The 14,227-nt window shown below is 49.0% G+C and overlaps 1 protein-coding gene across 1 annotated transcript in view; it reads right to left on the bottom strand.

The window, feature by feature from the left end:
• The window catches only part of SEC24D (SEC24 homolog D, COPII component), a 553,336-nt gene that overhangs the window by 418,417 nt on the left and 120,692 nt on the right, over window positions 1-14,227 (bottom strand). Inside the window, exon 7 of the mRNA XM_085634340.1 lies at window positions 6,324-6,435. Within this exon, the coding sequence (XP_085490466.1) occupies window positions 6,324-6,435 (112 nt within the window). The remainder of the gene's footprint in view (window positions 1-6,323; window positions 6,436-14,227) is intronic.

The following is a 14,227-nucleotide window of genomic DNA, read 5'->3' as shown; positions in this document are numbered from 1 at the left end:
GGAGGGAGACAGAGGGAGAGAGGGAGACAGAGGGAGGGAGACAGAGGGAGGGAGGGAGAGGGGGAGGGAGACAGAGGGAGGGAGACAGAGGGAGGGAGACAGAGGGAGGGAGACAGAGGGAGGGAGACAGAGGGAGGGAGACAGAGGGAGGGAGACAGAGGGAGGGAGACAGAGGGAGGGAGGGAGGGAGGGAGAGGGAGGGAGGGAGACAGAGGGAGGGAGGGAGACAGAGGGAGGGAGGGAGAGGGAGACAGAGGGAGGGAGACAGAGGGAGAGAGGGAGACAGAGGGAGGGAGACAGAGGGAGGGAGGGAGAGGGGGAGGGAGACAGAGGGAGGGAGACAGAGGGAGGGAGACAGAGGGAGGGAGACAGAGGGAGTGAGACAGAGGGAGTGAGACAGAGGGAGTGAGACAGAGGGAGTGAGACAGAGGGAGTGAGACAGAGGGAGGGAGACAGAGGGAGGGAGACAGAGGGAGGGAGACAGAGGGAGGGAGACAGAGGGAGGGAGACAGAGGGAGGGAGACAGAGGGAGGGAGACAGAGGGAGGGAGACAGAGGGAGGGAGGGAGACAGAGGGAGGGAGGGAGACAGAGGGAGGGAGGGAGACAGAGGGAGGGAGGGAGACAGAGGGAGGGGAGGGAGGGAGACAGAGGGAGGGGAGGGAGGGAGACAGAGGGAGGGGAGGGAGGGAGACAGAGGGAGGGGAGGGAGGGAGACAGAGGGAGGGGAGGGAGACAGAGGGAGGGAGGGAGACAGAGGGAGGGAGGGAGACAGAGGGAGGGAGGGAGGGGAGGGAGACAGAGGGAGGGAGGGAGACAGAGGGAGGGAGGGAGACAGAGGGAGGGAGGGAGACAGAGGGAGGGAGGGAGAGAGGGAGGGAGTGAGAGAGGGAGACAGAGGGAGGGAGTGAGACAGAGGGAGGGAGACAGAGGGAGGGAGTGAGAGAGGGAGACAGAGGGAGGGAGTGAGAGAGGGAGACAGAGGGAGGGAGTGAGACAGAGCGAGGGAGACAGAGGGAGGGAGTGAGAGAGGGAGGGAGTGAGAGAGGGAGACAGAGGGAGGGAGTGAGACAGAGGGAGTGAGACAGAGGGAGTGAGACAGAGGGAGTGAGACAGAGGGAGGGAGACAGAGGGAGGGAGACAGAGGGAGGGAGACAGAGGGAGGGAGACAGAGGGAGGGAGACAGAGGGAGGGAGACAGAGGGAGGGAGGGAGACAGAGGGAGGGAGGGAGACAGAGGGAGGGAGGGAGACAGAGGGAGGGAGGGAGACAGAGGGAGGGAGGGAGACAGAGGGAGGGAGGGAGACAGAGGGAGGGAGGGAGACAGAGGGAGGGAGGGAGACAGAGGGAGGGAGGGAGACAGAGGGAGGGAGGGAGACAGAGGGAGGGAGGGAGACAGAGGGAGGGAGGGAGGGAGACAGAGGGAGGGAGGGAGGGAGAGGGAGGGAGGGAGACAGAGGGAGGGGAGGGAGACAGAGGGAGGGAGGGAGACAGAGGGAGGGAGGGAGACAGAGGGAGGGAGGGAGACAGAGGGAGGGAGGGAGACAGAGGGAGGGAGTGAGACAGAGGGAGGGAGACAGAGGGAGGGAGTGAGAGAGGGAGACAGAGGGAGGGAGTGAGACAGAGGGAGTGAGACAGAGGGAGTGAGACAGAGGGAGTGAGACAGAGGGAGTGAGACAGAGGGAGGGAGACAGAGGGAGGGAGACAGAGGGAGGGAGACAGAGGGAGGGAGACAGAGGGAGGGAGGGAGACAGAGGGAGGGAGGGAGACAGAGGGAGGGAGGGAGACAGAGGGAGGGAGGGAGACAGAGGGAGGGAGGGAGACAGAGGGAGGGAGGGAGACAGAGGGAGGGAGGGAGACAGAGGGAGGGAGGGAGACAGAGGGAGGGAGGGAGACAGAGGGAGGGAGGGAGACAGAGGGAGGGAGGGAGACAGAGGGAGGGAGGGAGACAGAGGGAGGGAGGGAGACAGAGGGAGGGAGGGAGACAGAGGGAGGGAGGGAGGGAGACAGAGGGAGGGAGGGAGGGAGAGGGAGACCGAGGGAGGGAGGGAGGGAGGGAGGGAGGGAGGGAGGGAGAGGGAGGGAGGGAGACAGAGGGAGGGAGGGAGACAGAGGGAGGGAGGGAGGGAGGGAGACAGAGGGAGGGAGGGAGACAGAGGGAGGGAGGGAGACAGAGGGAGGGAGGGAGACAGAGGGAGGGAGGGAGACAGAGGGAGGGAGGGAGGGAGACAGAGGGAGTGAGAGGGAGGGAGTGAGAGAGGGAGTGAGTGAGACAGAGGGAGGGAATGAGACAGAGGGAGGGAGTGAGACAGAGGGAGGGGAGGGAGACAGAGGGAGGGAGGGAGACAGAGGGAGGGAGGGAGACAGAGGGAGGGAGGGAGGGAGACAGAGGGAGGGAGACAGAGGGAGTGAGAGAGGGAGGGAGTGAGAGAGGGAGTGAGACAGAGGGAGGGAGTGAGACAGAGGGAGGGAGTGAGACAGAGGGAGGGAGGGAGACAGAGGGAGGGAGACAGAGGGAGGGAGACAGAGGGAGGGAGACAGAGGGAGGGAGACAGAGGGAGGGAGACAGAGGGAGGGAGACAGAGGGAGGGAGACAGAGGGAGGGAGACAGAGGGAGGGAGACAGAGGGAGGGAGACAGAGGGAGGGAGACAGAGGGAGGGAGGGAGACAGAGGGAGGGAGGGAGACAGAGGGAGGGAGGGAGACAGAGGGAGGGAGGGAGACAGGGGGAGGGAGGGAGACAGGGGGAGGGAGGGAGACAGAGGGAGGGGAGGGAGACAGAGGGAGGGGAGGGAGACAGAGGGAGGGGAGGGAGACAGAGGGAGGGGAGGGAGACAGAGGGAGGGGAGGGAGACAGAGGGAGGGGAGGGAGACAGAGGGAGGGGAGGGAGACAGAGGGAGGGGAGGGAGACAGAGGGAGGGAGGGAGACAGAGGGAGGGAGGGAGACAGAGGGAGGGAGGGAGACAGAGGGAGGGAGGGAGGGAGTGAGAGAGAGGGAGGGAGGGAGGGAGTGAGGGAGTGAGAGAGGGAGGGAGTGAGTGAGAGAGGGAGGGATTGAGAGAGGGAGGGAGTGAGAGAGGGAGGGAGTGAGAGAGGGAGGGAGACAGAGGGAGTGAGAGAGGGAGGGAGACAGAGGGAGGGAGACAGAGGGAGGGAGACAGAGGGAGGGAGACGGAGGGAGGGAGACGGAGGGAGGGGGACGGAGGGAGGGGGACGGAGGGAGGGGGACGGAGGGAGGGAGGGAGACGGAGGGAGGGGGAGGGAGGGAGGGAGACGGAGGGAGGGGGAGGGAGGGAGGGGGAGGGAGGGAAACGGTGGGAGGGAGGGAGGGGGAGAGGGAGACAGAGGGAGGGAGAGGGAGGGAGGGAGACAGACGGAGGGAGGGAGACAGAGGGAGGGAGGGAGACAGAGGGAGGGAGGGAGACAGAGGGAGGGAGGGAGACAGAGGGAGGGAGAGGGAGGGGGAGAGAGGGAGGGACGGGGAGGGGGAGACAGGGAGGGAGACAGAGGGAGGAGGGCGACAGACAGAAGGAGGAGGGCGACAGAGGGAGGAGGGCGACAGACAGAGGGAGGGAGGACGACAGACAGAGGGAGGGAGGGCGACAGAGGGAGGGCGACAGAGGGAGGGAGGCAGAGGGGGGGAGGGAGGGAGACAGAGGGAGAGAGGGAAGGAGGGAGACAGAGGAAGGAAGACAGAGAGAGACAGAGAGAAGGAGGCAAGGAGACGGGGGGAGAGGGAGGGGGAGGGAGGGAGGTAGGCAGGGAGATGGGGAAAGAGGGAGAGGGAGGGGGAGGGGGAGGGGGAGAGGGAGAGGGAGAGGGAGATAGGTGTGCATGCCGGGTCTGGTGGCTCAGTGGACGAAGGCGTCTGCTGCAGGGACCTGTGTTCAACCTCCTGGTCACAATTTGTTTGTGCTTTAGCCCGCCCCTCCCCCTCTGACCTTGCCCCCACCAGTGCGGCCCTCGGCCACAGACCACACTGTAAATTTGGCCCCCGAGAGAAAGTTTGAGAGTACCCATGCTCTAGGGGGATCCCGATGCATCTCGGCATCAAGGCTATGGTTGAGGTCCCCTCCAGTATTGGAATCCCTTCTAGGAACTGGAGCAGCACATCCCCCAATTCTGACAGAGTTTGCACCTTCAACGTAGGTGGAACATACAGCGCATGCACATTTATGTTTCTCCCATTCCAGGTGCCCAACTGGGCCTTCGTATATCCCCTGACTGTAAACCCAGGTACGCTGCAGAGTGAAAGGTGCAAACTTTTAAGCACAATCCCTATCCCCCTTGAGTCTGAGGTGAAGCCCACATGGGCAGACATTCTACACCCTGTCTGTCCAACATCCTAATTCCAGTCCCTTTCAGGTGGGTTTCTTGCAACAACAAAATGTCCAGACTATGGCAGGCAAAGCTCGACAGAATGATCCCTCTCTTAATTTTGCTCCTCGGGCTGTTTATAATCCAAGCCATAAAGGTTAGCCTACCTCCCCGCATACCTAGGGGGTCATGGCTCAGTGAGGCACTCCCCGTGCCAAACAAAAATGAATGTGTGTCCTCATGTAACGTAACTGGTGCTATGTAAAGCACTCGGATACCTGATTCGGGTCAAGTTTGCCCTATATAAAACTCCGCAAAAAAAAAATGGTTGCGTGCTGACCATAGCCCTTTTCTGGCACTTTTTAGTGGATGTGCAGAGGGTGACTGATCTTGTTCATTCTCACCTAAAATATAGGAGATAGTCATGTGAGCAGTTTCTTTTATGTTAATGATCTTGTAATACTGCCTCATATATCTCTGGAGCTACAGTGGAAAATAAATGCCCTTCACTTGCTTTGTCACTTTGTTAACGACTAATGATGGCAAGATGAAAAATCCTAGAATAGTCTACAATGAAATAAGGAGTTTGAGCCAGTCCTAAAACCATGACCATATTAACAAGAAGTCATCTGCCATGATAAAGCACAAGCTCATTTTGGTTCTCAATTATTTATTAGAATACAACCATGTTAAGATGCAACAGAAATTTGAAATGGACAGTTTGTCTCAAAAAGGTACATGGAAAACATCCTAGCAGTGAAGAGAAATGCCATTTGAAATGGATCTGGAATACATCTAAATAATGCTTTGGGATCCAAAACATGTTTATTTTATTTAAGAAATGTGAAATACCATGGTCCGCTTTGAAACGTATTTTTGTTTTCATGTTAAATTTTACATGTGATGTCTGTAATATTTTAATGGGTCGGTAGCATAAACAGATAAATAAAAGTAAAATACATGACTCATCAAATCTAATTTGTTGACATTAAGCCTTATCCAGGAAGGTCACTCACTTACACTGATTTAAGACAAAATAGCAATGTATTTACTGAGTTCCAAAAATTAGTTTGTATAATCTATGTATCATGATATTCCGAGATGACCAACCAGATGATCGTTAATTACACTGAAACCGATTTTAAGCTGAAATAACGACCTTTAATATTAACACTTCAAGAAATATGTGCAGAGTAAGATGATTCTATTGAAAATAAATGCAGAAATAAAACCAAACTGTTATGTGACTGAGGATACTGCAAATGTTTAGAAAATGTGACCTTCACTGAATGACTCTGGTCATAAAAAATATAAGGATACTTAAAAATGTTGGAAACTTTCAAAACAAATTATAATAAGGCCATCTTTACTCAGTTAATAATTTTCTTTACAAGAGCATTTATGATTACAGATTGGACTTCTCTCGATTTTTGGCTTTAAGCCAGTGTCCAATTAAGATCAGATTTTGCAAAAACCACAACTTGACCACCACATGGACTGCTGATGAATGCATAACACTTATAACAAAATAACAAAAAAACATAATTCAATAACAAAACATATTCAAACAAAGAAAACATATTGAACTCATTCTTGCATCGTAAATTATAATAAGATCAATGTTAAGGTTATACGGAAAGTCACCAGTGATGTCATCAATTTAATTGTGATGTCATCGGTCACATCATGTATAAGGTCATGAACAGTGCATTTGAAGGGGGGGGGGGGATGTTTTCTCTTGTGGGAGTGCATTTTATGGTTTGGGCGGCTACTCCACCAGAACGTCAGCCCAAATGTCATCTTTTATGGAAATTAGCTGGTTTTCTACTTGTTGAGTTGTCACTGGTGCACTAGTCAAAGGACGAATAGATCATGATAACCTAAAACAGACTCCTGTTGTTACTTTTCAATTTGCTGCTATTTGGAATTCACAAAAATAAGTCCAACTACATTCACTTCTATTGATAAACTGGCTACTAAGCATGCATTAATGTCACATGGTTAATTACCTTGGTCTTGGATTACACAATCTGTAGTCACAAGAGGAGGGACCTGTCCCCGGAGGTGTGTTGTAAAGACTTGACCTGAGCGGCACTGTTTATCATTTTCAATAACTTGAATCTAATTCAGGGGAAAAAAAGAAGACGATTGGACATTTTTACCAAATTTGTTTTACCAAGAGACTATTATAATAATCTAATGCGGATGACAAACCCATCTGCAAAATTCCTTCCTTCTTTTCATATGTAATTCATTTAGACTCCACATCAACCTGCTCTTAACCTTTGATATCTCATCATGAGTAGCACACTAATGGCAGGATGGGTACTCGGCATCCAAAATTACTTTAGTGTACAGTATCACCCATGCTTTAGCAAGCAATCCTGAGTTTTTAGTTCGACAACAGGTGGGATGCTAATTTACCGAATGTGCCTCTGAATATTTTTCCCATTATATGGCCATTTGACGGGCATTAACTCCATCTGCTTTTGGCAGCTGGAGCTGTGCGCGGGCTCTACCGTGCCCCTTAATCCAACGTGCAGGAAAACATTTTTGGAATCCCGTTTCAGCCTGAAACAGGAGTTCACAGCTAAAACCAGATTAAGGTTTCAATTGTGATCAGGCCCTCAGTCTAAAAGATGAAAGCCTCAATCACAAAGCCATTTGTATGTGTAAGTCAGATAAACACATGCAAAGTGCCTTTTTAGCAAGAGCAAAATTACTTTAGACTAACTGTTTTGAACGGTAAAAAATGTATTCTGTTAAGTTAGCCTCTACTTCTCTTCCATTTTGTCTACCAGCCTCCATTTTTGTGTTTCTGCGGGGACTTTCGTAAAGTCAGAAGTTACATGTTCCCTGGAAAGCTGGTTGTACTGATAATACTTGCATGCCACAGTAAGGAGTCCTGCCATGCTGAAGGGCCAAAGTGTACAGACGTCTAATCTGTTAGCCCACCAACGCATGTAACCTCCCTTGCCTATCTACAAAGATGACGTGGGTAGAGGTTTATCAGGATTCAACAGTTCAGCATGTATGCATTATGCAACAAGCATTTACAAGGCAACGGTCTCGGCATTGTTAAAGTTCGAGCTATTGGCATTGCTCATGACAATGCCGTTTCTTTAAATGTTTTAAAAACAAACACATAAACAAAAATAATGTCATGAGCAATGCCAATAGCTCTAACTTTACCAATGCCGAGACCATTGCATTGTAAATGCTTGTTTCTCTATTTTGTCGACTTAGAAGGCCTGTGGTGACACCCTGACAAAGCAAGTAGGCATGCTTTATTGATAATGACACCCCTTACATATTGTCATATTGTATCTAGAATAGGTGAAGGTATTGTGATTATAGGTTCAGGGCTTGTTTGGGGTGTGAACTGTCCTGAACGTGTCACCCAAGGCATTTGCAGCTACCTGATTGTATACATTTGGAATTAATGTGTACTATTTAGTAATGTGTGTGTAATAAAGTGCTATTCCCTTTCATAAGAAAAAGCACAAGGCACTGACTGGACAATGATTTATTGAGTAGTGTTCTTATTTACCAACGAGTTAGGGGTACCAGCCTACACCACTTCCCACGAGTAGGTTTGAGACTGCTCTCCTTCCCTACCCTGAAGGAGCCAAATAGGGGTACTTAGTTCCCACTGAAGAGAAAGTAGTGGATTCACATCCTTTTCAGTTAATAATAAAATTCTTACAGATAGTTCTAAAACCCATGGATTGTGAATGATGGTTGAAAGGAAGAACCTCTTTTAGAAGGACAATATTTCAGATGCTACCGGGGGCAAATGCAGTAGTGTACAGGAGGCCAACCCCCACCCCCCCTCCCCCCCTTATAAGTCAGGAACTAATGCTCAGATGGCTCTTACTCTCAGCACTGGATCTGCGGTGGAATAGTATCTGTTTTTGGCTACCAGGTGGACAAGTATCTGGCAGAATTTGGAGTTTGTGCATGAAGTTAGGGGGCTCTAACCCTCTCTCCCAGCGAGCAATAGGGGACAGTTTAAATGGTGTAAACAACTAACGGACTGCTGCGGAAGCATGTAGCTTTTTATCGTATCATAGCATCCGCTTGACCGCGACATGTTAACTATCCAAGATGCTCGAATGTTGCCTGCACACCAAAGATCAGAAAGAATTATTACTTGCGAAGAAAGTAAGAATCTGTTCCTAACCTTGAATAATTCTGAACTTCAGGTTTTGCTTTCAGCGAAATTCCAATACGAGCATGTTGGTTTTCCTGAAAACTTTATGGAGTTCCTTAGAAATGCTACATGACAGTAATTTGTTTGTACCAAGTGCATATTTTGTCAAGTATTCCTTTCCACATAAATAACCTTGAGCAATCCAATGTAAATTACATTATCTAAGCAAGCTTATTACACAACGTTGGTAAGGATGTTATTTTGGTGACTTCTGTTGATGCCCCTAATGAGGTTCCGTACAGCCGTCAAGCCATTTTTTTCTGGTTTTACGCTCTGACCTATGTAGAGTTCCTATAATCACTTCCCTTTTTGCCCAAAGCCATCTCAGATGTCTGAATTAATGTCCTTCCTGATTTTATCCCCAATTGATCGACACCTGCCAGTGTGCACTCCTTTGATGCAAATCGGGTGCTACTGTTTTTTTTTTTTTGTTGCATCTCTGTGCATTGTTAGCTATGAAAAGGGGTGGGTTAACTAAATATGTCACCTTTCATCAGCTGGGTTTTTGGTGCACGGTTCACCATCGGGTGACTGGCAACTTGCACCAGGAGGGCTTGCAACATTCTTAATAAAAAGGAAGGTTCTACTACAATACACATTGATGGAATCTAAGTTTGCGCCATTCAGAACAATCCGTGGAATCAACCCAAATTGCTAATCACAAAGATTTGTGTGCACTGAAGTTGAGCTTAGATGTACAAAACAAAAATATTCAGATGAAATATTCATGACCCTGAATCACACAGTCAAAATTAGGTAACAGTTTTGTCTTCATGTAATATTTACTCCTGTAATCACCCAACTAGTTCGGTAAATTATTTCAGTAAACCTCCAATTCTCAGCAGAAAGGAGACATTCCTTGCAGTAGCTCTTTCTGAAGTTGATGAACACTCAGAAACCCCTATACATTAGGCCATTCAGAGACTCATGGAAAGAGTATTTTCACATATCTGCCTTTCATATTCCAGTCATTTGTATGGAGTACATATAATGGCTCAAGAATATGAGTACTGAAACCTACTATTTGCTGGATTTCCATGGCTTACTCTTTTGGATTATGGGAATATATGAAAAGGCATAGATATAGGATTTGTATTCATATTCGGTGAATCAAAGCCTACGTTTGGATGAAATGCCACTCTTGCAGAAAGGGAGAGAGAGATTTCACAGCTTCAGATTGTAACATAACATAGCGCACGTTCACCCATGGGTATCTTGGTGCTGAATAACAGATGTTTATTCGTGTTCCTCATGATATATGAAGAACTAAACTGGCTGCCATTTTAAAGTCAGGCTACAAGCACAAGCTGATCATTGATGGGCATGATGAGTCAAATGGACGTGCTTATCTAGCGCTTGCTTGGGTTCACACTGGCGACCCTCGGGTGCCCCTCAACCGCTGCACTGACACATTGACTTATAACTGAGCCAAGTCCCCTGGCAGAGTTTGAGGATGCTTCTGCAGAAGCTGGCAAAGCAGAACTGACAGAGCTCCACCGTTCATATGCCCCGTGATAGGGACTCCAGCGGCAATCCCACGGCAGAGGTTCCGTTACCTACAGGGTGTCTAATGGCTGCTTCACTTCTAAAATCAATGCGTTGCAATCTGTTCTAGATGTAGTGTTCTGTAGCAGACTTGATGTGGGTGCTGAGTGTGGGTGCCAATGCTCTGCCTGTACCAGTGCCTCTCTCCCCTCCACTCATTACATCGGTTTACTTTTCATCTGTGTCATAGGCATTGTTCAAAGGAAATACACATTATGCGGAGGTGTGTGGATTTATGGGTGCGAGAGCCGCTGAGGTTACCTCTCTTCACCGGTCGTGAATGTTTAGGAGAAAAAAAAGCTTCTTGGGTCTACAAAGATTTCAATCAGTTGAAGATGAAATAGCGACCACTTAAAGAAAAATACCTCATCGAAGTCCCTGAAGTGCAGTGTTTTGCTCTATCTAGACATTACGCGAAACTTGGCCTTTTTGACAGGCACAAGGGTTTCCCTCCGTTGATGAAAGCATGCTTGTGCTTAAAATCAGTAGTTGGAAATTGTGGGAAATTATCTCGTTGCTTGTAAATAGGCTTTTAGTCTTTGGAAATGGGACGCGGGGTCTTGAGGCGGAAATAACATTGTTTGCAGCACGTCTCTGGAGAGGCCGTTCGATGAGAAGCTAATGAGACTGGGGAGGCTGCATGTAATTGACATCTAGATATGCGTCCGACAGGAGGCGAAATTAGATTCTCCAATTTAGAGGGGAGCACAGATGCCCGCACCGGAGGGGAAAGCACTGGGTGCGGAGTACAGCAGCGAGTTAAAGAGAAACACGGCTATGACAAATGATTTGGCCTTTGGGCAGAGTCACAGGAAGTGCGCATATCTGGTTTTCCAAGTTAGAGGGGCGGGAGGGAGGGCCAGCCAGTGTCAATCATTTCCTCGGGATACAACATCATTTAGTAAGGGAGAGGCCAGATATAGCCACCAATGACCACAACAGAACGAATGGATGGAAATGGACACGAACACTTTTATTGTTTAATAACACTTGGGGTCTAATTATAAAGAGTTTGCTATGAGCAAGCCTGACTTACTTTTGTAATATTAATGTCTTAGGGCCTCATGTAGGTAGCATACCAGTTACCACTTCTAAAATACCGAACGATACCGAATCGGTATTTTAGAAGTGGTAACTCGTATGTAGGTAATGAGTCGGTATTTTTTACCGATTCGTTACAATTCGGTAATTACCGAATCGGTATTTACCGATTCGGTAATGAGGCATACCTTCCCATTGATGGGAAGGTATGCCTCATTACCGAATCGGTAAATACCGATTCGGTAATGTGGTGAACACATGCAAGGGTGGCAGGGTGTCACATTGACACCCTGTTGCACCCCTGATTCGGCCATGTGTACACATGTGGCACACATACATGCCCTAAGGGCATGTATGTATGCCACATTGCACACTGCTACGCGCGTAAAAATGCATAAACACATACATTGATTATTTACCACCAACTTTAAGTTGGTGGTAAATACCGACTCGTAAACACACCCACACACTCCCCCTACATCTCGATTTTTGTTTCGGAATGTACCGAATCGGTAAAATTACCGATTCGGAAAAGTTACCGATTCGGTAACATTACCGATTCGGTATTATTACCGAATCGGTAATTTTACCGATTCGGTACATTCCGAAACCAATAATTGTCCCCCTACATACCAATAGCCAAAATACCGGTCGGTAACGGTATAATTACCGAAAATCGGCCGTTACCGACCGGTATTTGGCTACCTACATGAGGCCCTTAATCTTGAAATGCCGTGGATACCCCTGCCTTTTTCCTGGAAATTTAGAGTAAGCCAGGAGAAAGAACGGTGTAAGTTAAAACAAAATCTGTGTGAATTAGGCCCAGAATCATCTACAGTTTAATTCAGGCTACCAAGGTAAGGAGAATTCACAGACCTCTTTCAAGGGAACGTCGTGAATATCCAGCATGGCCCTGGGCATGTTAGCTAGCCCAGGTTAAAATTAAAAATGGCCCAGGGAAGAGGGATTCCCCAACTTCCATATGAACAAACTATACATACAATACATACACACTCACTCACTCTCTTCCCGTCTCTCACAAACAAATCCTTACTGGCCCAGGCGGAGATACCAGCTTCTTTTAAAAAATTACTTATTCGCACAATAAATGCCATGACGCGTTTCAGCCACAGCCCCGGCCGTGTTCATTTATAGAACATTCCCAGCTCCGATATGCCCCTCCATGGACCCAGGCAGTCCAGCTGAATTCCCTGGTCAGTGAGTGTGTATTCGCCATTCCTGGGGCCCAATTCATACCAATTTATTCAAATTCATTTCCAACCAGAGCCGGCCTTTGCTCAGGTAAATAGCGCCGTGTGCAGAAAGAAATGTGGCGCCATCTCTGCAGCTGTTAAATAAATTAAGATAGCCGGGGCCCATTTTGTTTTTACAGGACATTCCCACATCAAAACAGTAACTTGCCTCATAACACAAACCTATCGGCACTTCCACCAAATAATTATTCGCTCGTCACATGATAGCTAGATTACCTACCGCCGAGTTGTTGTTGGTGCGAATGGCGGCGTTGTGTGTCGGCAGGGGGTGAACATTAAATGGAAAGGAAAAGAATGGGTTGATCAGGTGCAAAACGGCGCATGCGTCAAGGAAAAATGAATAAAAGCAGATAAGTCTGACCCATTGGAGTCAAGCATGAGGGACGCTGCTGTCTGTAGGACTTTACTGCAGAGAGTTCCGCGCGCGCTTCTGAAGACTGGCGCCCTGGGCCCAGTTCGCCCACGCTAAAGGGCATGGCGCGTTTCCATCCTTTCTGCTGCGCATTTCTCTGAAGATTAATCTAAACCTACAATGATGGTGTCAGTTCCAGTCATGCCAACACGTGCTATGCATTCACGGAGAGCTGTTTGTTTTACAGGGAAATCCAAACTAATGAGGGGATGGTTGCTGGGAGAAGATTAGTTTGGGTGTGGGTGTGCAGTGCAGACGGAGCATTCACCCGACCCTTCCCCTGCCGTTACTTCTGTGAGAGCGGACACCTAACCTCACACTTTCTGTAACTTTCCGCGGCCTGCATGTGCCAACCTAAAAGCCTCCGACATGTGGAGAAACCCTGCGTCGCACGTGAATGTTGAGGTGTATTATTTTTATCAAACATGTTACTAGATAGAGCTCCTTTACGAGCGATTGAAGCTGGTGCTGTGCACACTATTATGAACAGATAGATCTGTGCTCTCGGAAGTTGTTTGTGGGTTTGCGCTGCAGAATGAGTCTGGTTTCATAAATAGCATGCAGCGGCGCCTGCATGACATGTGAGGTTCTAAATACGGGGTGCTTCTTGTACGCATGGACAGTCAGAGTCTAAATTAAAAGGATAATGAACGGGCTGAGTGCACTGTGTCCAACTGGAGACGTGAAGGGAGGCAGATTGTTACCGTGCTGGGAAGAGATATGGTTTAGAGTTAGAACACGTGCTATGCATTCACGGAGAGCTGTTTTTTTTTACAGGGAAAACCAAACTAATGAGGGGATGGTTGCTGGGAGAAGATTAGTTTGGGTGTCTGGGTGTGCAGTGCAGACGGAGCATTCACCCGACCCTTCCCCTGCCGTTACTTCTGTGAGAGCGGACACCTAACCTCACACTTTCTGTAACTTTCCGCGGCCTGCATGTGCCAACCTAAAAGCCTCCGACATGTGGAGAAACCCTGCGTCGCACGTGAATGTTGAGGTGTATTATTTTTATCAAACATGTTACTAGATAGAGCTCCTTTACGGGCGATTGAAGCTGGTGCTGTGCACACTATTATGAACAGATAGATCTGTGCTCTCGGAAGTTGTTTGTGGGTTTGCGCTGCAGAATGAGTCTGGTTTCATAAATAGCATGCAGCGGCGCCTGCATGACATGTGAGGTTCTAAATACGGGGTGCTTCTTGTACGCATGGACAGTCAGAGTGTAAATTAAAAGGATAATGACCGGGCTGAGTGCACTGTGTCCAACTGGAGACGTGAAGGGAGGCAGATTGTTACCGTGCTGGGAAGAGATATGGTTTAGAGTTAGACAGTGTATGCGGGACAACAGTCCGCACTCGTCTTCAGTGCTTAGAAGGGCATCAAGTTATAACAAACGACACTGAAACATCACGTTATAACAAACGACAC

The sequence above is a fragment of the Triturus cristatus genome, chromosome 2_1 (genome assembly GCF_964204655.1).
Source record: "Triturus cristatus chromosome 2_1, aTriCri1.1, whole genome shotgun sequence".
Lineage (NCBI taxonomy): Eukaryota > Metazoa > Chordata > Amphibia > Caudata > Salamandridae > Triturus > Triturus cristatus.
Note: the sequence above shows the minus strand (reverse complement) of the source record. Positions and strands in the feature narration are given on the sequence as shown.